Source organism: Lepidothrix coronata, unplaced genomic scaffold (genome assembly GCF_001604755.1).
Source record: "Lepidothrix coronata isolate B3197 unplaced genomic scaffold, Lepidothrix_coronata-1.0 Scaffold174, whole genome shotgun sequence".
Lineage (NCBI taxonomy): Eukaryota > Metazoa > Chordata > Aves > Passeriformes > Pipridae > Lepidothrix > Lepidothrix coronata.
In genome coordinates, this window is record NW_016690354.1 from 364679 (window position 1) to 389410 (window position 24732).

A 24732-nucleotide genomic window follows, 5' to 3' on the forward strand; every position below is an offset into this window, starting at 1 on the left:
AGCACATGAAGGTTTATGAGGACAGTGAGGTGTAGCTGAGAGACTTTGGCAGCTTGGATGGAGCGTGGATGGTGGCCAGAAAAATAAAGGCTTTTTAAAAGCTGGATGAAAGATGATGTTCAAGTCAGAGTTGCTTGCGGGGTGGAGCCTGGAGCAAAACTGGAGCAAAAGTCCCAAACTATCTGAATCAGTTCATACTCAGCCCTGCTCATGCACAGCATGGACTCAAACCTTAATTCATGGTTTGGATGCTACTCAGCTAAGATTCAGAGTTTCAAGTCAAGCTCACATTTACAGAAATATTGCTAGAGCCAGCACATATCCATGCACATCTACTGCAGTGCACAAATAATGAGAAACTAGAGATGAAAGAAACCTGAGGACCATTCCCATATCTCAAAGCAGGACCAGTTGGATCCAAACCATTCTGACAGATGTCTGTCTAACCTTCTTTTATCAATCCACAACAGGTGCTAGACTTCCCTCTGCAATACATTCTTCTCTACTATCGCTGCCTAATCAAACCTCTCCATGCTTCAGGTTAAACCCTGTTCTGTGCGCATAGATAGAGCTCACAAATTCCTAACATATCCCTTCTCAGCTATTTCTGAAATTTTGGAAATGGCCTTTGGTCCATCCCATGCTCTCTGCGGCACTCAAATGAGCAAAGCTGTCCTGAGTCTTGGGCAGCAAAATCCTTTGTAGTACCTTAATCTTTAATTTTTGCCCTTCCAGAAGCCATTTCTCTCAAGCCTCTCACCAAAGGGCTTGTGACTTCTGTTATCTTGCTCAGAATGTTAGGAGGTTTGGCCACATCCCAAGCTCAAGGCAGAGAATAAGGATCTCCTTCCCCTATTTCATCTATCTAAAAAGTTAATGTCTAGAGTAGGTGAGTCAACAGGCCTCCACCTTGGCCTAACCAAGGGCCATGAGATGAAGGCTACTTTCACTCAGTGACTTCAGAGGAGCCAAGTCATCTTCTCTAGGTTAATTTTAGGCAACTAAAGCTACAAGACTAATCCCACCTTCCTTTCCTGGTGGAAACAGCTATGAAAGTGCTCTCAGTGCTGCATATATTTTTTCAGGAAAAAAAAATAAGTAATTTCAACACTAAAATAATCCTTATGGGTTTTTATCTGCGTGGCCTAAAACCAGTTAGACTCTGGCACAAGGCAGCAAAGTGGCACAGGTAAGGATGTGTGTGAAAGAGAAAGAATTATTTGTTTGCCACCATCTACGCAACCAGCTTGCCACCAGCTCAGGCTTCCTGAAGGCAGCCAGTAGATGGCAATTGTGTCCCATAGTAGGGATGCTGAAAAGCATTAGGGACGCTTCACCTTCTAGTCTCACGGCCAAAACAAGAGAGCAACTGCCTGTTAAGTCCTGGGTGAGGTTTGACTGTACAGTGGTGACTGAGAAAGGGCATGTTACTCTTCTCTGTAGTAGGGGTTACATGCCAGTAAGGGAAAAGAGCACTCGGAGCTCAAGAACAATATTGTCACAAATCCAATGGGTAAAAATTGGCTGTGAAATCATGCAGACTGGACTTTAGAAGACATCACTGAAAAAAGGGAGCAGAGAAGTCCCAGAGAAGCCTTCAAAGGGGACAGAGCAGGTAACCTTAGTGCTCAGAAAAGGTGTGAGCTCGATTTCTGAGTGGGATTATGATTCCAAGATACCTAATGAAGATTCCTTTGAGTCCTGGCTGAGATACTTGGAAGACTGTTTTTTTTCTTCATAATTAATTACGAGGTTAATTTTAGGGACATTTCTCATCTTTCTTGAGCCTCTTTTCAAAAAAGACTAGCTCCTTGCAGAGGTCTCTGAAATCCCCGCATTTCAGTCACACTGGTCTGCCCTGCTCCGAATGCAGCCAGGGAGACTTTTAAAGGTGTTAACCATTAGTGACAGGAATGTTTTCTGGATGCTCTCACTGACCTTTCCCTTGTGATCCACAAAACACTTTGTCAGCATGAACTCTGGTACTATTGCTTGTTTTTGCAGGTCATTCCTAGTTGATAAATACTCGCAATTTGCCCAGTTCTCACAACTAACAGAATGCAAAACTTTGTCCACTCTGCTGATGCGGGGCTAAAGGGCACTTCCAAGGAAATATTATCTCCCTCGTTTCTGTTGCTGGGGGATGGCAAAGCCCCTCTCTATTGGGAAAATAAAGCTTTACTGATAGCAGGGACTCTGCCATAACTGACCAGAGGAACCACATCCCAGAGCAAATTCATTACTGCCTGCATGACCTACATTTTAATTAGCCCCAAACAAATCCTTTCTGAGCCTGCTTCCCTCGCTACCCAGAACACCATGGCTGTCTTCATCTGGATTGTTATGGGGTTAAAGCTCTACCAAATATTTTTGCATTTTGGCAGCCCTTAGAGAGCAGCAGCAGGCATTGGTTTCATCTCCAGATAAAGAGATTGAACCTTACTCATGAGTCCAAACTCCCCACCAGATTCTCTTGCTATTCAGCAAAGTTCTCTTAGTGTATACAAGCCATACTGAAGGCAACAAGCCCTTATTGAAGTTTTTCTTATTTTGCTGCAGAAGTTTCTTTCCTTCAAGTTAAGGTCATTACTGAGACGCTCTTAAACCTTTAACCACATTCACATGTTAGGGACCTTCCAGCTCTGAGAAGGTGTCACAACTTCGCCATGAGGGTCAAGCTCTGCACCAAAGCGGATGATGCTGCCAGTGCATTTGTAAAGCAGCAGCAATGGTGGTGCAAGGTAAATGAGAAGGCCACAATGGTGAACAGAAAAAAGTGATCCAGTGGAAGGCATGGCAATGATTGCAAATGACAGTGCCAAGAGTCATACTTACCCTCCCGCCGCAGTTTGTCTTATGAGTAAAATGTGAGGGAGGAGAAAAAGGGAAATTATATTTTATTAGAGCAAAACTACATCTTCCACAAAGCTAAGGACATGAGGAAACTAGAGGAACTGGAGTTCTACCGGAAAAGTCACCCTTTACTCAGCAGGCTCAGAAATCCTCTCAAGCAGTGAAACTTCACCATATTTAAGACAGAGAAAACTATACCACAGATTAAAACACCTCAGGAGACTGGGTATTCCTTACCCACGTGGCATCTATATGGTACTTTGCAAAACTGCCATCAATATTTACCACATCCAACACATATCTACTCCTCCTAGTGCCATCACTCTTAACAGGTGATAACTAAAGTTGGGTTCCTGAGCCTCCAACTACACAAACATAGACAGAGGTGGTTTACGTGCCTTTCTATCAGATACAGAACTCTGTAATTTTGAGAGTGTTATTCTGATTTTGAGATTTGCACTAATTGCTGTGCTGTGCCCAGGTTCTTGTGCTGGCATTCTAAAGCCATTAGTGGTGTGGAGCAATCATAGTACATTAACCTGGAACCTCTGTGATGCAAATGTGGGATGTGGCCATCCCTTAGGCAGTAGCTCTGCAGGACACAGGACACTGTCACTATGAGACCAGAAGAACTTGTAAAGAAACCGACATGCTTACTGAGTCACTTCAGCCCAAATCACCACCCACGCTTGCCTCCAGATTAGAAGCTGCCCTTTGCATCAGCCCTTATTAGTATGATGTTGCCAAACAACGCTTTGCCTGGGGCATACTTGTGCTCATAATCTCCCTGCATGCCTGTGAATAGCTTGGTGAGGAAGCTCAGAGACAGAGCTTTTATGAAGGAGTTCAATGTATTCACAGACAATATGATATAGCACACATGAGATTGTATCTGAGTATCTCTGGTCACTTGCGCTTGCCAGATGGCATGGGGACACCAGGAGAGACACATGGACACCACTGAATAAATAGCCAACACGATCCAAACTTCCTCAGGGAGAGTGGTAGGAATCCACTTTGTGCCACTGCAGGGTGCCCACAAGCAGCAGAAAAAAGTGCAATGCTCAATGGATAAATACATGTTTCCTGAATGAGCCAATCAGCCATAAATTATTGGCCATCTGTGCTTCTTGGGTGACATTCAGGTTGCTTGAATTCAGTTATCCACAAAAGTACTACACCTAACCTTGAAGATGGATGTGCTTTGAGCTGGAGGAAGTTGGACTGTAGATCTCCAACCTAAACTTTCCTTCCAGCATAAACTTTCCTATGATATCCAAGCTCCAGACAACTGTAAAGCAACCACTTAATCTGACAGGCACTTCTGTTCACATAGCTGAAAGGCAGACTTGTCTCTGTTTGCTCCATTGATATCTCTGGTGACTGCCACGGATGCTCAGTGCACACAGAGGCACTACCTCAAGCACGAATTTGGGCTGCTAACTTGCTATTTTATCATTATAAATGGTTCTGTCTCCCTAAAAACAGCCCCAGGGAGAAACTTAGTAAATCTAATGTGTGAATAATTTTATGGTCATGCTTCTTTTTTTCTAAACTGACAATACAGGGGACTTAGATGTCATGAACAACAAATAAGGTGCCTGAGTGAGAGATGAATTTGGGGATCTCTGTTCTCCTCCAAGCTTTGGGGACTTAGGGGTGCTTTTTCAGCAGCTGTGTCCTCTTCCTCTAGGATTTGACTCCATCTCTGAGGAGAGAGGGGTGTTTTCCAGAGTTGGGACAAGAAGCTCTCAATCATATGAATGGTCTATGTAACTGTGGTGTCTTCTCCATTACTGCCCAGCTTAATACAAAACCATCCTATCAAAAGGCACTGAGAATCAAGCAGAATAAGCAGACTCAATAAATAAAATCCTGGCCGTGCTGTGTTAGCTTCTGCTACCTGGGAAGTCTGACTGTCTTGCGTTTCCCTCTGACCTGAAAATCTAGTAGTCTCTAGAGCCTTTTAAAAATTAGATGCCCAGATGGTTTTGAAAAAGCCTTCAAAGTAATAGCAGGCACTTACCTGAATAGCTGAAAACTGTAGGATTTAAAAGCAATACCAAATTTTCCATATTTGCAAAGGCTGTTTGAGTACATTAGCTAGCAGCAAACACAACACACACTCCGAATTTCTGTCCAAAAAATGTGCAAAAGACAACACAGCATACAGCACACTGATAAAACCAGCACAGAGCCTTGAATGCTGATTCCTGTCCTGTTGGGAAGGTGGTCTTTGCGATGCTATCACAGAAAAGAGATGCAGTTCTGACTGGCTTTCTGTAAAACCCTCAATTTATGAATGTCTGGTTGGGTTGGCAAGGCTGCACTGGGTTCACTGGGCATGACATGACTGAGCTGACTTAAGGAAGGACACTGCTGTCCTCAGAGATCAGCTGTCCAGATCCCAGGCAACCCAGAGCAACAAGTCATAAACACAGATTGGGAAGATTTTTTAGAGTTGTTTTGGGAGTTTGCTTACTCCCTTGTTCCCAGTTATTTCATGCATGCACCTCCTCAACCTTCTTCTACCTCTTCCACCTCCAGAAATAGTTGTCTTCACCCACTTAGGCTGAATGAGTTAATGGTTCCAGGGGAAAAGGCCTGAGTTGAACTGGCTATTCTATGTGCAGAATAGTTAATGCACATCCCCAAAACTTCTACAGGGGCTGTACAGCCAGGTAACAGGGACTTTGCCCATTACCTAACCCATGCGGTCTTTCACTGGGGCATCCACAAGCTCTGCAATGTGTTCTCTAAAGTCAGAATCCCTCCACCACTTGCAACAAAGAGACTATAGAAACCCAGTTCAATCAGAGTTTCTCCCACATGGGTTCCCCAGTGCTAAGGAGAGCAGGGGGTGGAGTGCAGAACAAAAGGTGGACACTCACATAGATGAGGTGCTCCCGATAGCGGATCAGCAGGTTCCTGAGAATTCCCGCTTCATTCAGGTCCCCCAGGCGGATCATGTCCTCCACTCCATGGATGGAGGTGGGGTGCATGGGTTTGATGTGGCTGGCATTCTGTGGGGAAATCCAATGCTCCTGAGAAGAGAGCAAGGACAGAGAGAGATAAGTCAAATGAGAGACCACTGGGAAACAGCCCACCCCAAACAGAAGGACCAGATGGAAGAACATACATGGGAGAGCATCAGCACACATGCCACAGCTTCTATTCCTGGGGCAAGGCAGTCATTAATTTGAAAGATTCATAACAGAAGAAGGAAAACATCTTTTTATTGGAGTTTTATTGGAGCAGCAAGAGACATGAGACATGAGCCATCCTGGCAGGAGCCTCCTCCAGGGCAGTACAGTCATCCAGCACATTAGGGGAGTTTATAACAAATAGCAGATTTGTTTTTCCCTTCCCAACTACATTTTTACATCACTTTGCCACAAAATACTGTTGAGAAGAGAGAAGATGATTTAGAAGAGGAGAGAGGGATGGTCAGGGGTGGTAAAATCATACTTTTATTGGCAGAGTGTTGTTTAGACTAACCACTTCTAAAGGGCTTCAAAAGCCACTACGAATTGTACACAAGGACCCTGCTAAACCAAATCTCTTTCTATTATCCTTGAAGGCAATGAGAGCAGTTACAATTATCTCAGTCAGAAAAAAACTAAAATTATGAAGGACAGAGAGCCACCTTCTGCTTGTGATATAGACCTTGCTCTAAAACAGCTACCACTGCAGAAAAATAGAGGTGAGAAATTGAAAGAAAACCAGTGTTTGGGCACATGTGGTATTGGTAGGAGGTTAGGAAGGACTGGATAACAGCACAAGAACAGCAGGTTGAGGTAGGTTTGTTCAAAGCACTATCTAAATGTATTTTGGGGGTTTCTGTTACCACTGTACTCTAGAAGCTTCTCAACGTTGCACTCCCAGTACAGCCATTAAAGTAGGGACACAACACTATCTTGTTTTTACAAATAGAAAACTATGGCACAAGTGGCTTGACAGGACACGTGATAAGTCCATAACAAAGCCAATCATCACGGCCCTGTGACCCCTGGCCTAGCCAGGCCATAGAACTGTAGAAGGGTCATCATAACCCCTTGTACGTACATTGCCTTCATCATCCACAACCTGGATCTGTCCAGAGTCACACAGTTTAACCACCGCTCCAATGGGAACATCGAATTCCCGTCCAGTTTTGAGGTCCATCCACACATAATCCCCCTGGAATCAAAGAGAAGATAGTTACACTCAGGGCTGCAGAAAGTTCAGCATCCCTTGGGATAGAAGTTGCTGACATTTGGTACTCAAATCATTAGTACAAGTCAAATTACTTCCTTTGGAAACCACAAACCACCCCTTTCACGTGTGCTCAGGAAAGCAGATGCTTTGGATGTGCCACTTGGGGCTATGGCTTAGTGGTGAACACTGTGGTGCTGGGTTAATGGTTGGACTGATGATCTCAGAGGTCTTTTCCAACTTTTATGATTCTATGAAACCCACTGCAAGGTATCAGCAGTAAGCCATGTCCACACAGCATACACCCCCTGCACTCTTTCTCTGTTTCTCAAGCTTCTGAGTGGTTATTGGTCACAGAATGCATCCAGCAGAAACAGGTTACAGGGCAGCGATACAGGCAGAAAAACGCACCCAGACAGAGGTTTTCTCTGCGTAACATACAAACCTAGAATGTCACATTTAGGAGGTGGTTCTGAGCTCTGCTAAGCCCTATCTGGAGGCTTGTAGCACAATTCTTCCTTGCAGATAACCGCTATCAAATATACCCTGGAGACTGCTGAAAAGGGCATGACTAAAGATGAGTGAAGAACATAACCAGAGAGGCAGATATATGCACTCCTTCAGGAGTCCTCCCAGCTACAGTGATGTGTAGGTGGGATGTTTGCATTTAACACTTTTCAGTGGATTTTATCTACTGTGAGCATGTCCACTTGAGTCCTGAAGCTCTGCAAAGTTTCAGCATCCATAATCCCAAAGGAAGAATTTAGCTACAAAAAGTTGTGTCCTTTTACGTGTTTCAAATGTTTCACCTCTTTCAGTTGAGACCTCTGTGTTTTCATTTTGGAAGACATAGCAAGCAGTTAACCCCTATCCACTCACCATATCACTGGTGATCCTACAGACCTCTGTCAGTCCTGCTGGGCAGGACTATCTGCTTATCAGCTCTGTGGAGATTAAATTACTCAAATGCAAAAAAAGCTTTTAAAGAAGCTGTTTTCCTCAATACAATAGCAAATTCTAAAATAACTCCAAACTAAAGCCCCAAGAAGGACCCACACTGAAACAAAGCAGAATTATTTTCCACCCCTATTCTCATTGTGAAGATGTACTAAAATTGGGAGCAATCTAGTTGCCAGGTGTGTTTGCATTCATGCAGCTGAGCTTAATGTGTGAAGTTGTAGCCCCACTTAACACCACATTCCTGGGGACCAGCTCCACTTGTACCTATTAAGCACAATGCAAAATCTACCTTTTGAAGTCCTGAAAAACTGCTGGGAGAAGGAGAAGGGAAAACCAGGAGGTATCACTTTGCATGTGCTCTGATATAACCCCTTCCTGAGCATCCACTATCAATCATTTCTGTGGACAGACTATATTTATATATTTGGTTTGACCCAAGGCTGCTGAACAACCTTCATCTTCACGCTGGGCAGTGGGAACTGGAGACATCACCATCCAAGTCATCATTCACTAAGACTTCTGAGAGATACTAACCTGTGAGTGCCACCAGGATGTAAGGTTACACTCAGGGACTCACACATGGAGAAACATTACACACTAGGCATCCCCAACCATTTTGTGGTAGACTCCACCCTGGTTTCCAGTAGGATATCAATACAGTCATCCTGCTTACATGGAGCTCAGGATCCAGTCCTTAGTTTGAGTTTTCATTTCGTTGGAGGGTTGTGCTACAGCTCTGTTATAAGTATCTTTATCCAGCTCATAAAAATATCATATTCATATCTTTTTCTCATTAGCTGTCTTATCTTCACTTCTCATAACTCAGTTAAAATGGGGAAAAGAAACAACTAATGAATGCACTGTCAGGAGTAGATACATTATAAATCCATTTATATTAATATTTATTTCTTAGCTTCTTTGATCCAACACTCTCAAACATTTCAGAGTGTTCAGCACTGTCATCCTCTCTGCATCACTGGGCAAATTCATGCACAGGGTGGGTAACCTGATCAAGGTGTCAGCAAGAGAAGAGCCGGGCTGCTTAGTCCCTGCTCATTAGAAAACCTTTCTGACACCTCAGCAGGTCTGTAAAAATTTCTCTTAATCAAGAAAACGTTAATTGTAATGCTGTTTTTTTAGAAAAAAAAAATCTCTAATATTGAATATCTGTAAAAGCAGTCTGCTTCATATGTTCTGTTACCACACAGCTGAGATAAAAGGCACTCTGCTCTACCCAAGGTAAATTGATACTCTACTACCACTAAGACAACTTCTGTGCTTTGTCTGCCTAATACACAGAGTACCCGTCCCCACAAACTGCTTCGTTCTAAATCCATTAAAGTGCAGTTCTTAATACTGATGAAAAAAGTCTTATGGGATGGGCTAAGCTGGTAAGGTCAGGAAGGTTGGGAGGGGTTTAAAAAATAACATCACTTACTGAGAGTGCCGACCTATTTCCTTTTATGACTTTAATCAATTTGACATAAACCCCATGGAAGTCAGTTACATTCCTTCTGCTGATGCAATCACCTTCAGATCAGCTCCCTAAACAGCAGATATATTGGGGATTTCAGGGCAAATCAGGGTGATTCATGCATTTACCAGCTGGGGCAGACTGGCTTGTGAGTTGCATAACCTGTCTCATGCCTCAGTTATTTTTCAATACACATGACAGATTACTGGAGAAGTGAGAATACCGGCAGACCCTTTACAGTATCAACATGGTCCAACTCTTCCTCCTCAACTCAGCCACTGGGTGCCAGCGCCCTTCCAAATGCTCTGGGGCAGACCCTCACGACCTCACAAGCTATGGGCAGTGACAACCAAATAGCAGCGCAAGGATACACCACCACGATGGGTACACACACAGACCCACACAATTCACAAAGAGGATCTTTAGGAGGAACTTCCAAATGTGAAGAGAAAGAAGGTTCACTGCTGGGGAGCTACAGTGCTTGATGGGGACAAAGGAGAAAGGTGAGAGAAGCTGGTGGAAGCAGTATAAGGATCCCATCAATAGCAAGACAGGTTTCAAAGTAGCCTAAAAGCTCCCAGCCATGCTCAGGGCTCAGGACCCCCTATCTTACCGCTAAAATGGTCGTGGGCTTCAGGACCTGGTTGACATTGCGGAGTAGTGTCCATTTGCCCTGGTCTTTCTCCTGATCTTCCACCACCTCAGGGCATGGCTGCATGAAAACGACTTTCTTCTTCTTCAACATCTCCAAAACTTAGCAGTGGTGTTTGTCCCTCTCTCTGCTTTCTATGTGTATTCCACCATGAATGCCAGAATCCTGTGGCTGGTTTGCTTTAGACCTGCAACATGACTATGCCTGCTGCTTGTGTGAATCACACCCTCTGATCTGATCCACAATATGGCTCTTGGTAAAGATCTTCTCCTAGGAGAAAAATTTCCACACACCAGCCATGGTCCTCCACTGGCCAGCTGACATGCTCACTGTATATGAACAGCACTGCGGGAGTCTCAAAGCAAACTGAACAACTTTGCTTCTCTTCACTTAAATTCTTCCAGTCTCTCCAGTAAGGACTGATATTTAGTCAAGGACCTGAAGGACACTGCAACAACCCATTCTGGAAAAATGACTGCAGGATTAACAGGAAACTTCTTCCTTTCCCCGTGACTTGTCTCTGTTACCTTCCTTTCCTAGTGAAATAACCGTCTGCCAGCTTGAGGACTTTCAGCACAGAACACACTGGGATACTTATTAATCCACAAATGCAGTCAGTCCCCATGCAACACATGGCATTTAATTAACCTAATACCTTTACATACCAAATTAACCAAAGCACAGCGGGAACTCAAAACCAGAGGCCATCTGCATTTTCTTTAAACTGATCGCCTTGAGTAGATCCATAGCAACTGAATTTTAAATAATTCAGTGGAAGGTGTTCAGCACAGCACAGCCTCTGTGCCTATAGGTGAGAGATGTGGATGAGAACAGGTTGAACACAAGGATCATAAGTATAATGAGTTCACACTGACTCTACACCAGGCTGCTCCACAGACCCACTTCTGCAATCTCTCCTTTATAGGGTGACTGTTCTAGTAAGGGCTAATCAGGACTGCTGGCTCAACCAGAACAGCACAAAGCATTTTACAGTCACCCCAGATTTTTTTTTTTCTTGTCCTATCTTAGATAAAATCGAGATTTCTCATTTTTATCTAGGAAAGGCTTTTCTGCTCATTTAGAGAATTTCAGACCACTATAGCTGGGCCCTGATTTCTTCCATAAAAATTCTGAATCTAAATTGTTGTCATTTATACAGACCAGAGCAATGAATGACTAGATAACGGTTCAGCTGCTAAGACATTCTCATTTATCAGTGTTTTAATGCAAAATTCTACTGATGACTTGATGACATGGGGTTTTGAATCCATTTGTCCAGGAAGAAGAGGACATAGGGACAGGGTTTATTGGTGGACCTGGCAGTGTTAGGTTAATGGTTGGGCTCAGTGGTCTTAGATGTCTTTTTTAACCTTAATGATTGGATGTGGATTCCATATGGAATTCTGTGATTCCATACAATTGTAGGAAAGCTTTCTAGATGAAGGAAGGCTTCATAGGTCCCCTTGATGGGACACAATCACCAAGGACAACAGTAGATGATGGGTACATCGAACTCATACTGAGCTACTTCTGCTCATTCATGAACAGCAGTGATGACAGTGAGGAAATCCTTGCCCAAAGGGCAGGTGACGTTGTAGGTTTAAGCTGTATGACAAAGCCCTGAAACAAAAAGGTTATCATTCTTGTAGCTGTGCAGGTGAAGTAAGGAAGAGACACGGTCTCACGGATAAGAAGCCAGGAACGAGATTATCAAGATGGGTGCCTACCAAAGGAGCAAGAAAAATGTACATGAGATGTGATAGTAACGCAGGGAGAAGGAGACATAGAGTGAATGGAGCATGGGAGATGTCTACCTCCAGCATGACCTGAAGATACAGTGCTGTAAATGACTGCAGTTTTGCTCCCCTAGAAAGTAGAAGATAGTTGTCAAATCAAAGCTAAAAAACAATGGGAGGATGCATGTGGAAGGAAGGATTGAACAAATACATATAAAGGGACTCGTAGGATGGGCTCTTTGGATTTGAGTGGGGTCCTATGGATGCTCTTTGCTCACCAGCACACACCTCCTCACTGCTGTGCCATGGAAATTGGAACACTGTGGGAGCAGCAGATCTGAGAGAGAGCAGCTGGAGTATTTATCTCACCTTGCACTGGAGCAGACAATATGATAATTGCTCAGCTACACCTTGTACCATATTTCTGAGACTGTGTATCCCTGTATGCTGCCAAAGAGTAAGCTAAGGAACAGAGGCCTGGAATGTTTTACTCTAGGTTGTCCTTGGAATAGGACCCAAAGAAGTGAGATGGGAGCCTGGAGGGCTGAATCTAGCCTCTGCAGTCCTATTACACGGGTGCGCTTATTTTTTACCTGACACTGGGGCTGCTGAAGATCTGTAATTTCACGCATTTCCACTACATATTTTGTGCATTGCTCCTCTGCTAGCAGGAGATTTTCTGGGGACTCTTAGACAGAATCACACGTGTCAGCCAGAGACAGATAGCATTTGCAGTGAGGTCTGTCTGAATAGCCTGAGTGTGCTGCCTCCTGGAAACGGGAAACCTCATTCCTTGGAACCGATGACCCAGCTTGGAAAACAGCCTCTCTTCTCTATACATCAAGGGGCAGAGCAACAGCATTAAGCTTCCTATCAGCCTGCTTTTTCTGAGGGAACGTGCTATGCCTTATGTGGGAAACAAATAAACACACTTAGTACAATAAGGGGAGGGACATGGTGGAGGAAAATAAACCTTTAGCTGGCTGGCAGCCCATCAGCAATGCCATCCGGTTTAGATTACAGCTCCCTGGGGTAACATTAGATTCTTCACTGCAGAGACAGAAATATGAGCCAGAAGAGCCATGCTGGACCCTGCTCTGATGATTTACTCACCTCTGCAGCAGCAGTCACAGCTGAGATCAAGGTCCTGCTGTGACACACCTTGTGCACATGCATAGTACCGGGGGTAAATGTTTATCCTAAGGAACTGAGGTGACACAGGCAATAGGTTTATGCTGCTGCTGAGATCTGAGCTCCCATTAAATGCTATCACAGTGGCATGGACCTCACTGCTGGAGAAAGAAGGGAGATTCCGCCTGCAGGAAGCACCCTCACAGCAGGTGAACCACCTAATTTAATGAAAGCTTGCTTTTATTTACCCCAGTCTTTTTTTCAGTCCCAAAGAAAATACATCAGATACTGCCAGGGCTGAAGAAGTGTTCTTGAACCAGTTATTTTGCAGCTAGCACCGGAGAGCTAGGTTATTCAGTGAAACAGGTCAGGTGGGACTCAACTTGACCAGTGTCTGTGTTCACCTCTGAGCTAGACATGCAGACCTTTGCTAGATGATCATCCCTTTTAAATATCCTATCCTATCCTATCCTATCCTATCCTATCCTATCCTATCCTATCCTATCCTATCCTATCCTACATTCAAGGGAAAAAAAGAGACACCACTGCATAAAGAAGGTAATCAAACTAGGTCAGATGATGTTAACCTAAAGGAGTGTGTGAAGAGGACAGTTTGGAGGTACAAAACCACAGCACGTGCCCAAAGCTAGCTAAGGTGGCTCCTACCCTTTGCATGGATACTGAAAGACTCTAAGGGCTGATACTCAGGTAAATTGCTGAAGGATATGGAAAAATTGGTGGTTAGCAGAGGCTTCCTGTGGACTCAGGCCAGCAGTGCTCCACCTATTACTCCCTGCAGTGCTAAACTTACTTTTCTAAAATAAGAAGGATGGTACCCTGCAGAATGGCCGTTGATGCACTGTGTGTGCTAAATATTATCTGTGGGCCATATCTCTGATAAGTGATGTAAAATAACCTAACCTGTTCAGGCATTTTTGTTTGTTGTTTTTTTTTCTTATAGAAACAAGTACAATCACATGTCCAGGTCTCCAGAGCTTAGTCCTTTACTCCCTTACTGCTCGTTTTTGAAGCAGAAGATCCTTAGTGCACACAGACACCGGTGCAAACAAAGGCATTCCCCCAGCTCCAAGAATCAACGTGATTTGGAGAGCAGACTGCAGCTTATTATGCCAGTTCAGACTTTCAACGGCTACCTGAATCCTTCAGGCAGTAGAATGTCTGTGCTCTACTAAAAACACATATCATCACCTCTAGGTATCACCTTTCTGATTCAGTTCAGCTCTCAATTACATGGGTGTACCCTACTCAGTTTAATGGAGCTTCTCCTGGATTCACATCTGCGCAACTCAAGGGAGAATCAGGACTGCTCATCTCTATTGTTTGCACACATCTTTGGTTGTGCATTTGACACCATCATCATGAAAAGGTGAAAAAGGAAGAAAAAGCTTGAATCTCTACTTAATAACAAACAATAACATAGAGAAGAAGCACACATGCTGGTAGATGGTAACCCTAATAATTTTTCTGTTCTATAAATAAATAAGATTCTTTTCATAATTTCTTGTAGCACATCAGGCAGCAGCTGTCAGCCATGGTAACATGCTACACACAAAAGCTTTCTGAAGCAAAGGAAGAGATGCAAGAGGAGTTGTTAAATAATTCAATAATCAATGCACCGCTCACTCACCCTGTAACTTCGATACTGATAGTAGGGAAAAAAATCTCCCACAAACGTGGCACATGTCTCAACATTTTCTCATTTAGTGCTGAGGGATAGTCAAAGACTCTGGGAGCAAAAATGATGGATTTAATCAGATTTACAGGGGCACAATCCAGTGGTGTAACAAGGCTCAGCTCCCAGTGATGCCTGACCTCTTCCCTGGCTTTTGGCAAGGAGCCTGTTGTTGACTGCTTGGGACCTCTTGGCTCAGGAGTGGATTTTAAGCATGCAGACAAACAAGGAAATAGAAGATTTAATCTGTGACTCCTATGGCATTACTGTCATGGGTGGAGAATCCAGTAATCTGTTGATGCTACAAGCAGATTAGGCTGTCTCTGGGTGTCACCCACCCAAATGCTGTGCCAGAGCCCTGCATATCAGGTCTCACACAAAAAGCTGATGGACACTGCTTGAGATGTGATTGAAAAATCTTCTAAAATGGAACACTTCTAGAAGTGGAACAGGAAATGAAGACTGAGCCTTTTAGCCCTGTGGCTGGGTCCTGTCCTAGATGCAGAGGGAAGAAATCCAAAGGAAGATAATAGAGCATTCATAAGAAGTACAAATCTGGAAAACCAGATTGAGGGAAAATAAAGCCAGGAGGAATCAGAGGTTGAGCGCTTTAGGATGGGAGCATGTAATTCTGTACTGTTAGATCAAGATATATTCCTTCAGGCCCTAGGAGTAGAGAAGTTGCCCTGGTACCACACAGGGAGCTTGCAGATCTGCTCTAAATCTGCCAGCAACAGTCACCCCTTCTCCCCAGACAAACAAGGATTCAGCTAAAGGCTCCCTAGTTTGCAATGGCAGGCACGATGGAAACCCCTTGCCCTTACACACCCAGAATTAAAGATTTTGGACATTTTCCTATAAATGAACGTTGTTCTGTATTGCAAGCTTTAGGAAGAGAGGACTAAGGGAACGCCATGTCCTTCTCTAAGCATTGTTTGGGAGGGATGCTGACTCCAACAGGTCTCTGTGGTTGGACAATACAGCTCAGCAGCCTGTTCCCATCCCTTTGATGATACCAAACTCTGTTGTGTACCTTAAGGACAGCATGTTATCCAGAGGCACCTGGGCAAGCTCAAGGAGTGGGCTCAAGGGAACCTCATGAGGTTCAACAAGGCCAAGTGCAAGGTCCTGCACCTGGGTCAAGGTAAGCCCCAGTGCCCGTATATGCTGGGGGATAAAGGGATTGAAAGCAACTCTGAGGATAAGGACATAGTGAATGAAAAACTGGACATGAGTGGGTGATGTGCGCTGGCAGCCTAGAAAGTCAACTGCACCCCGGGCTGCATCACCAGCAGTGTGGCCAGCAGGCTGAGGGAGAGGATTCTGCCCCCCCATGTCCTCTCTGGTGAGACCCCATCTGCTCTGGGGCTCTCAGCATAAGAAGGACCTGTAGGAGTGAACCCAGAGGAGGCCACAAAGATGCTCAGAGCACTTGAGCACCTCTAGTGTGAAGACAGGCTGAGAGAGTTGGGATTGTTCAGCCTGGAGAAGAAAAGGTCCTTGGAAGACCTTAGAGCCCCTTCCAGTACCTAAAGAGGATCCAAGGGAGAGCTGGAAAGGGACTTTCCAGTGACAGGACAAGGGGAACACCTTCAAGATGAAGTAGGGTTGATTTAGGTTACAAGAAAGCCGGGGACAAACTTTTTTTGCAGGAAAAAGGGATAATGGTTATAAACTAAAAGAGTTTTAGATTAGATATTAGGAAGAAGTTTTTTTATGATGAGGGTGATGAAACACTGGCACAGGTTGCCCAGAGACATAGTAAATGCTTCATCCCTGGAAACACTCAAGATCAGGTTCTGAACAACCTGATCCAGTTGAAGATGTCCCTGCTCATTGCAGGGGGATTGGACCTGATGGTCTTTAAAGGATCTGTGATTCTTTCTTTGATTTGATCCTTCGGTGAACTAGCTCAGGGAATTAACACAGCAGCAACATTTTCACATGTTTCTGCAAAGTGTTTTACTGGCTTAGTCCCTCAACTGGCTCACAATGTAAACAGCAAAGCCCCAGTGCTGGAGCAGGGAGATCAGCAAGAGCAGTAAGACAGGTTGTCCTCAGGACAACTGGCCTCCAGAACTGGTACACAGCGGTGTTGGATCAAGGGTTGGACTTGATGATCTCAGAGGTCTTTTCCAACTCAGCTTATTCTATGATTCTATGAAGACAGAGCTGGCAGCATGCCCAGGGGAGTGGAGTTGCTGCTTGCACAGGTATCTGCTGTGGCATCACTGAGTGGAGCTGATGGAGGCTCTGCCTCATTTACGGATGAGCTTAATTCCCTGGGTGAAGGCAAAGAACTGTTTGATTTCATTCATGAAAGCAGAATCCCAGCTGATGAGCACGAGAGCTACAGAACTAGGTAACAGATGGAGGCAAATAGGTACATCTACCCAATATTTTTCTGCCTCTGAAACAAACAGCATTTTCAAGATCACAGTGGTTCACAGAAAGGACACAGTCTGAATTACACTGTACAGTACTGATGAAGGGGAAAAATGGGAAAAAAAAAAGACGATACACAGAAATGTAAATTGGAAGGGATGTTTGTCATCCTGGCTCATGCAGGCTGTTGAAAGAAGACTAAAAACCACCGCAAGAATTCAACTGTTTTAGCTGATTTTATTCCTTGGAAAACAAAGAGTATTTTTCCACTATCTGTGATAAAAGCATCTTTTATTTTTTGAATGCAACCTGTCAAATTCTCTTTCAGAGTTCAGCTTCATCTTCCATGCTCTGGAAAGATGCTTGCTACTTAATTTCTTTACTTCTGGTTCTTCTTCCCTCCTCCCTGACTTTTTACATACTCACTGAGACCTAGTCTGCAATTAGTTCCTGTGTACTAAATAGAGGTGGGACTATTGCAATCTACACAGCTATTCCTGCATAAACAGAGATGTAGACTTAGTGCAAAGAAGTGCTTAATCCTAGTACAAATATATTATTTTCCCATGTAGTAGTAGTCTATACTCATGTAAATGCAATTTTCCCAGCAGAAACATGTCTGTGCTAAGGGTCTGCATTAGCCAAAGTCACACTGACATGTCTAGACAAGTCCCACTACTTAAATAGCATGTCTCATCTTCGGAAATATTGAATGAAAGGGGAGTAATGCTGTTTTTCCTACTGCCACATCAGATTGGAGCAGATGTGCCCTTTTTACATACTACCTTTGTGTATACACTGAGGGTTATGTGGGTTACTGAGGAGAGTGAGGGAGTCTGGAGGAAGGTCAGTTTGCAGCTCAGTCAATAGCATCTTCAGGACGTTTGTGATATGACTGCTGAAGGGAGAAGTGGACTTCTCCAGAGGTGTGTTTGAAAAGCCATCCCCTGAGAGGAATGGATGGCAGGAGAAAGCATAATTGAAAATAAACAAATCATACTGGCTATGCTCGTGATGCAATTCAAAACATGTTAGTATTGGTTTCTGTTCCTTAGATACCAGCCACAAGGGTGCAGAGATGCTGCAATGCAAGTAGCATCCTTCTGAAAGAAGAAAAGATACTCCAAGATGTAAAAAAACTTGGATTTGGGATTGTTCAGTCTTTCAGTATCTAAAGGGGCTACAAGAGAGCTGGAAAGGGACTTTTGACAAGGGAACGTAGGGATAGAACAAAGGGGAATGGCTTTAAACCAACAGAGGGCAGGTTTAGATTAGGTATTAGGCAGAAATTCTTGACTGTGAGGATGGTGAGGAACTAGAACAGGTTGCCCAGAAAAGTTGTGGCTGCCCCATCCCCAGGATTGCTCACAGCCAGGTTGGATGGGGCTTTGGGCAACCTGAGCTAGTGGAAGTTGTCCCTGCCCATGGCAGGGGGGTTGGAATGACGTAATCTTTATGGTCCCCTTCCAACACGAACCATTCTATGATATTATGATTCTGTGAAAAAAAATTGAAGAAAACTAAATACATGGATGTTTTTTCATCATGAAATGAATAACAAAAAGAATCATACTAGTATTTATTAAAACCCAGAAAAATAATCTATATTTCATTGCTTGCTTCATGGTTTTGAAGATTCCAAAGCTGGATCCATACAAGACCACCTTGAAATGGAAACTCATATCAGGCTGCTAATTGCAACCATTTGCCTGGATTCTTCAAGCCCCTCTGCCTTGGGAAAACTTTGGAAAACTTCCCAAATTGCTGGTGGTGGGTCCCTCCAAGGGAGGAGGTAGACCAGCTGCAGAGCTGCGCAGCACAATACCAGCCCCATCTGCTGTAACTCTCTGGAATTACCAAATGCACCAAGAGATTTGTTTCCAGTGATTTCACCATGGGTTTTAAGTAAACTTTGATGCTAATAGTATGTGAAATTCCAGAAGGCTTTGGAATAACATAGGGTCAACAGACAACAACCACGTTAATTAAGGACCTGAAGGAACCAGGCGGCAAGTCCAGCTAGACAAATCCTAACCTAGAGGTTGCAGACAGAGGTAGAGTTTTTAGGTTGGCACAAGATGACAGAGATTGGGACAACCATCACAGTTCAAATCACAGACGTAGCCAAGACAGTTGACTTGTTGGATCAGGACACATACAGATGTGCACTGTGGATTCCTTCAAACTTGGGACAGCTTTACAGTTAATGGTTTCCAGCTTGCTGGGCATATATTGAAGAGACCCAGCTTTCAGAAAGTGATCATGAACCAGATCCTGAACATCAGTCCTTTTTACACACACAAACCCAGAAACCTGCTTCAAGATCCAAGTCCCACCAAGTAATCAACAGCCATTGCAAACAAAGCAAAAGTCACAGATCAGAAAATGAAGTTGGACCTATTTCTTACATGAAATGATCAAGGAATTGTGGCTGGTAAGATTGCTAGTGGGATAAGGCTTTCATGTGGATGTCCTGAACTCTAGTAGCCAGAAGAATAAAACTGTAAGAGAAATACTCTCTGCATGATTTTGGCACAGCAAATAATTCCTGTATTATTGGTACTGTTTATATTCTTCATGGATATTTTATTACATGGACAGTCCATTCTGCATACACTGCACAAGGGGAATATGGCCTCCAAAGGGGTTTGGTCACACATTTTACCCAGTTTGAGAAGGGTTGCATTACAAATACAACCACAATTCTCGAGCCAAAATTTTGGTTTTGTTGGGGGGGTTTCAGGGTGCCTAGCATGGCAGAGATGCTTGTTCAGCAGCAGCCAGCTAATTGGTGCTCATGTGGAAAACCAAATCATGTTAAAGAGAAATAAATTCATGTGAAGAATACTCATCAATTTTATATAGTTGTTTTGAGAAACTCAATAATTGCCCTATAGCCTTAATTTTGAGACTGCAACAGTATTATCATATAGATATATTAATTAAGCCTATGTTTCTGTAAGGAATAGGCTGACAGTATCAACATGGAAATACAGTTAATGCCTCCATTGCATTTTGCTGGATGCAAATGTTGCTTAATTTCAAGCATCTACCTAATGGGAAAGGCTGCCTGTCTGTCTCGCACTGAATCTAGCAATTTTATGGGGTTAGGGGGCAGTAAAACGCCCTCACAAAGTGATTTGCAGATCATGAAAATGCAGTGTGTGACCTTAAGAGTCATTTGCCAGCAATGGTGCTGGCAATAAAACGCCTGGCTGGGTGGTAGGAGATGCACATAAACTGCTCACATTGCCTTTGCACTGTCTGCACAAAAGGCTTCTGAGTCATGGCAGGTAAATCACTGTCCCAGATAGTGTTTTTCCTAATCTCAGAAACAAGCAGCACTTGGTTCTTTCTTCTTTAGCATGCAAAATAAGCCAAGGTCTTTTTCTCCTGAGTTCCGCTAAAGTGGCTCTGGGCAAAGGATGGAGGACACCTGCTTCTTACTTGAAGAGTTGTAAGGGAGCAATACTATCAGGATACAAGTGGAATTGCCTCAGGTAGTACATGAAAATGGGTGTGCAAGGTTAAGACACACCACAGAACCATCTACGGTAGCATCCTGTTGTCACCAGTGGCCCATGCGGATGGCTAGTACGGGACGAGGCTGTGGAGATACTTCTTTAAAATACTCTTCCAGTCCAAAAATAAGGGGATATCAACCAAAGTCAGTGGGGACTAGGTCCAGCAAAAAGCCATGGAGGTAGATAGGACATCTAGAGAAGTAAGGAAGCAGGACAGGTGCTTGGAAGGGAGATTCATTAGGGATTACTAACTAAATAAATCACTTCAGGCTTGGGAAATGACCAGGCTGAAAATTCATAAGTGGAGGCCAGGAAATTAGCTGAAGGATAGGAACATATTTTGAGGAAATAACACTGTATGCTTACTCATCCCTTGGTGTTCACCAACAGTCATTTTGGATACAGAATGCCAGGTGGGACAGACCTGCATCTGAACAAATCTGGACATTCAATATATATTCCCAGCCTCAGCCCACTGTAACTCCATTCAGAATTTTATAATAGTTTCTGTTCAGGAACAGAAGTCCTCATAACTTACAGCTGGTGACGTTTTCTCTATTCACAAAAAATTGCCTAAAGGAGGATGAAATCCTTGTAAAGTTCTAAGATTGACCTTTGCCAAGCACAAGAAAGCAGATGACTTTCCTCTGCCAATGCCACCTCCCTTGTGAAGACAGAAGCCAGGGCTGAATTGTGAAGGAGAGGAGGACTGATCCACCATATCACCTTCTCGTGTTTGTAAAACTCAGATCCATGTGGATGAGGCCAACCAGGAAAAGGCAATTCCCTTACATTGCAACACTGATGCACAACCCTTGCATGAGCTGGTCTGTGCTGCTGACCACTAGAGTAATATCTGCAAATATACCCAGCAATGGCAAAATGGAAATGCTAAAGTGGCACCATACAAATTTCCAAGTCCCAGTCCACAGTTACTCATCTCATTTCCCCATTGTTGAAAGCCCCAGTAGAAGTATCTAAAGTGGCAGCTGGCTCACTGGTATATCTCAGGTTAATTCACTCCCAGTATTGAATTTTCTTTACTCTCTAAGACATTTTTAGGGTTTTTTTTGTTTTTTTTTTTTTTTCAGAACAGTCTCCTTATGTGTATTCGAGCAAACATCTAAATCCTCCTCCTGTTTTGGTTACATTTATAAACCAATTAAAAATGGATTTACTCTTCTAAAGTTATTACTGTAAATTTTCCTTAGAGAATGCCATTTCACCAAGACCTGAAATGCAACAGGAAAAACATATTAACAAACCTTTTATGAAAACACTTTAGTTTGGCTAAAGGCTGACATGGAAAGTATCGTTTTGATGTCCTTATTGGAAGTCTCCAATATTCAGCTTTTAATTCCAATGAAACGATTTTATTTATTGACCAGGCAATGACATCTCGATAGATATTCTCTATAACCCCAGCTCAACTTTCTCCTGAGAAAGAAATGCCATTTTTCAATTTGTGCTACTGAAAAGGTCTGTTATTGCTTTTCTTCCCCTGGGCTCCAGGAGCTGTGCTCAGCTTCTTGAACCTGACTGCAGAAAGCCAGAGCTAAGTGTGTTTCTTTAGGAAAATTGCTGTCAAATCTATACTGTGCTAGCAAATGATGCTGTACCTTGAAAAGGGAATGAATTTTATGCCATAAAAGCCAAATCTTTCACTAGTATACATCAGGGTCATTCCACAGAAGTGTCTGTAACTCAAAAATCCATGAAATGTTGAGGGTTCTCTTTTTAATGCCTTGCTGTTGAATGTTTTCCAGTTTTGCAAGAGGAATTTGATGAAGACAAAGGTCACCTCGAACAGGAAGAACTGTCTGCCTTGCAGCACAGCCATTTGTACAAGGAGCAAATGACAAGCTTGGTCCCACGCTCCATTGAGGATGTCATATCACAAACATTCCTTACAGCTGCCATGTTGGCTTAAATGTCTACCTTTTACCCAAATCCCTCCAACTGTCAGTCCCTATATCCCATCTGAGAACTGACCCGAGTAAAAATAAAAGGAAAAAAAAAATAAACTATGTTCAAGCTTTTTTAACGTACATGTGAGCCATATGATTTTGGCAAAATTATTGACAAGGTGGTCCAGCTAATAGCTGTATCACTCAGCTGGGATGAGTGGAGGGCAGTTAGAAGCAGGTGGGTATGTGGGCATGGGGATGGGATGGGACAGGAGCTCCTTTACTCTGCTCTTTTTGCACAGCTGGGGTGAAGATGCTTCCTCCTATTAAGAACAGTAATGAGAGGCTCAATGGCTGGAATGAGGGCCAAGGGAAATCAACCCTTGTGTTGATCCCTAGCAGGAGGATAAGTTATGAGGTGGGTGGAAATGAAACATTTCTAATTTCCCTCCCCAAACATCTCTCCTGCAAAAGGGGTTTCTAGATGGGCCAACAGTCCCCAGCTCTACCGGCTGTAAGATTCATCACAAGCTTTCTTTTTACAGAAAGCGAGACTTCTTCAGAGTCAGCTTACAGAATCACAGAACAACAGAGTCATCATTTAGGTTGGAAAGGTCCCCTAGAATCATCAAGTCCAACCATTAACCTAACACTCTAAACTATGTCCCCAAGTGCCACATCTACATGTCTTTTAAATATCTCCAGGGATGATGACTACACCACTGCTCTGGACAGCCTATTCCAATGCCTGACCATCCTTTTGGTGAAGAAATTTTTCCTAATATCCAATCCAAACTCCATGATGAGTTGGAGGGTTTAGGAGAGAGAGACAGTTTGAGAAGCTGAATTTCTTTCTTCTTGCTCCAGATGTCAGGTCTCAAGCAAGCTAAGTGCACCTTTAAGGGCTCTGACAGACAAAGAAGTTACCATCAAGCAGGACAAGATAGATAACATGTGAGCTGCTCTGCAAGAGCTGTCCCTGGAGATGTACATTTTCCCTGAGGAAACATATGGTCCCAAGACTAAGTCGAGGTAAATTTTGTTATTGAGTCCTTTGAAGTTTCCTATATCCTCAAATAAACGTCCAATTGGCTGGGTATTTTGTTACTGCCTCCTTAAAAAGCAAAACTAAACTCAGCCACACATATAACAACTCTCACGCAAAGCCTTCTCTGTCTTGCATTCAAAAAGATTAAGGTTTCAATGCATACACTTCAGAGAAGATGGATCCTGGAGGCTTGTCTGAGATATCAAGAAGCAGGAACAAATGCATTTTAGACAGGCTCTCCAAGAGGGTATTTCCACACCCCAGCTGAGATTGCTCACTCTACCTTTATTTGACATCACATAATTTATATTCCACAGCCATAGCACTGTAAGAAAATCTCCCTAGCCTGCAGCTTCATTTTCTGCACACAGCAACTCCAGCACTTTAATTGTCCCATAAATGTGATGGAAAGGATTTGATGCAAAGAGCTGTTAAAATGCCAAATGTCTTGAGCACTGCAACTACTGAATGGCTCCCAACGATTCATGTTTCAATCTATATGCAAATGTGCCCTTTGGTTGGCTTGTGCTGGACTTTTCATTGCTGCATTACAGCTATCCAGGGAAGCCTCAGACTCATAGATCAGAGAGATACGAGGCATAAATGGGAGAAGACTTAAATTATTCAGTGTTTATGAGAAAGAGAATTCAAACAGTGGAGTTACATTTTGCTTTTTATAATAACATGATTACAGATCAGCCCTGAGAAGACCTACAATAACGTTGTTTTTCTCCCTCCCCTTCCTCCTTGCTAACAAAATATGTAGCACAATGAATCACTTGGCAAAGCCAAATGTATATGACCAATAACACCAAAATGGTGTATGTAACCTCCAGGTAAAGCCAGTGCTCACAGAGCTCAGCTGGGAGATGTCTGTGAGTGGACTGAAAGATTTCAAAAGCTGGTCTCTGCTGTTCTTAATCTCAGCACAGGAAAACATCTCCTCAGAGCATCAAACCGAGACTCTGAAAACACCGGCAGTCACAAAATCTATTCCTGCTCATTAACAAATTGCACAAATCCCCTTCACCTGAGTGCAATGTGTAATCCTGATCTTAACAAGAAGAAATTATCTGGACTAGTGAAGAAAGGGCTGTCACCATCACAAGAGGGCTGCAGAACTTGTTTCACAAGAGGGACAATAAGGTTTTATAGGATTTTAGTTAGTTCCAAGA

The 24732-nt window shown here is 43.4% G+C and overlaps 1 protein-coding gene across 4 annotated transcripts in view; it reads right to left on the minus strand.

Annotated features, from left to right (window-relative positions):
- The window catches only part of MYO7A (myosin VIIA), a 103552-nt gene that overhangs the window by 55749 nt on the left and 23071 nt on the right, over positions 1 to 24732 (minus strand). For 2 of the 4 annotated variants that reach the window (XM_017830169.1, XM_017830171.1), the window contains exons 3-5: positions 6919 to 7032; positions 5745 to 5897; positions 2836 to 2853 (exon numbers count right to left, since the gene is read on the minus strand). In XM_017830169.1, the coding sequence (XP_017685658.1) occupies positions 2836 to 2853; positions 5745 to 5897; positions 6919 to 7032 (285 nt within the window). The remainder of the gene's footprint in view (positions 1 to 2835; positions 2854 to 5744; positions 5898 to 6918; positions 7033 to 24732) is intronic. The other 2 variants (XM_017830170.1, XM_017830173.1) reach the window with 1 other exon arrangement.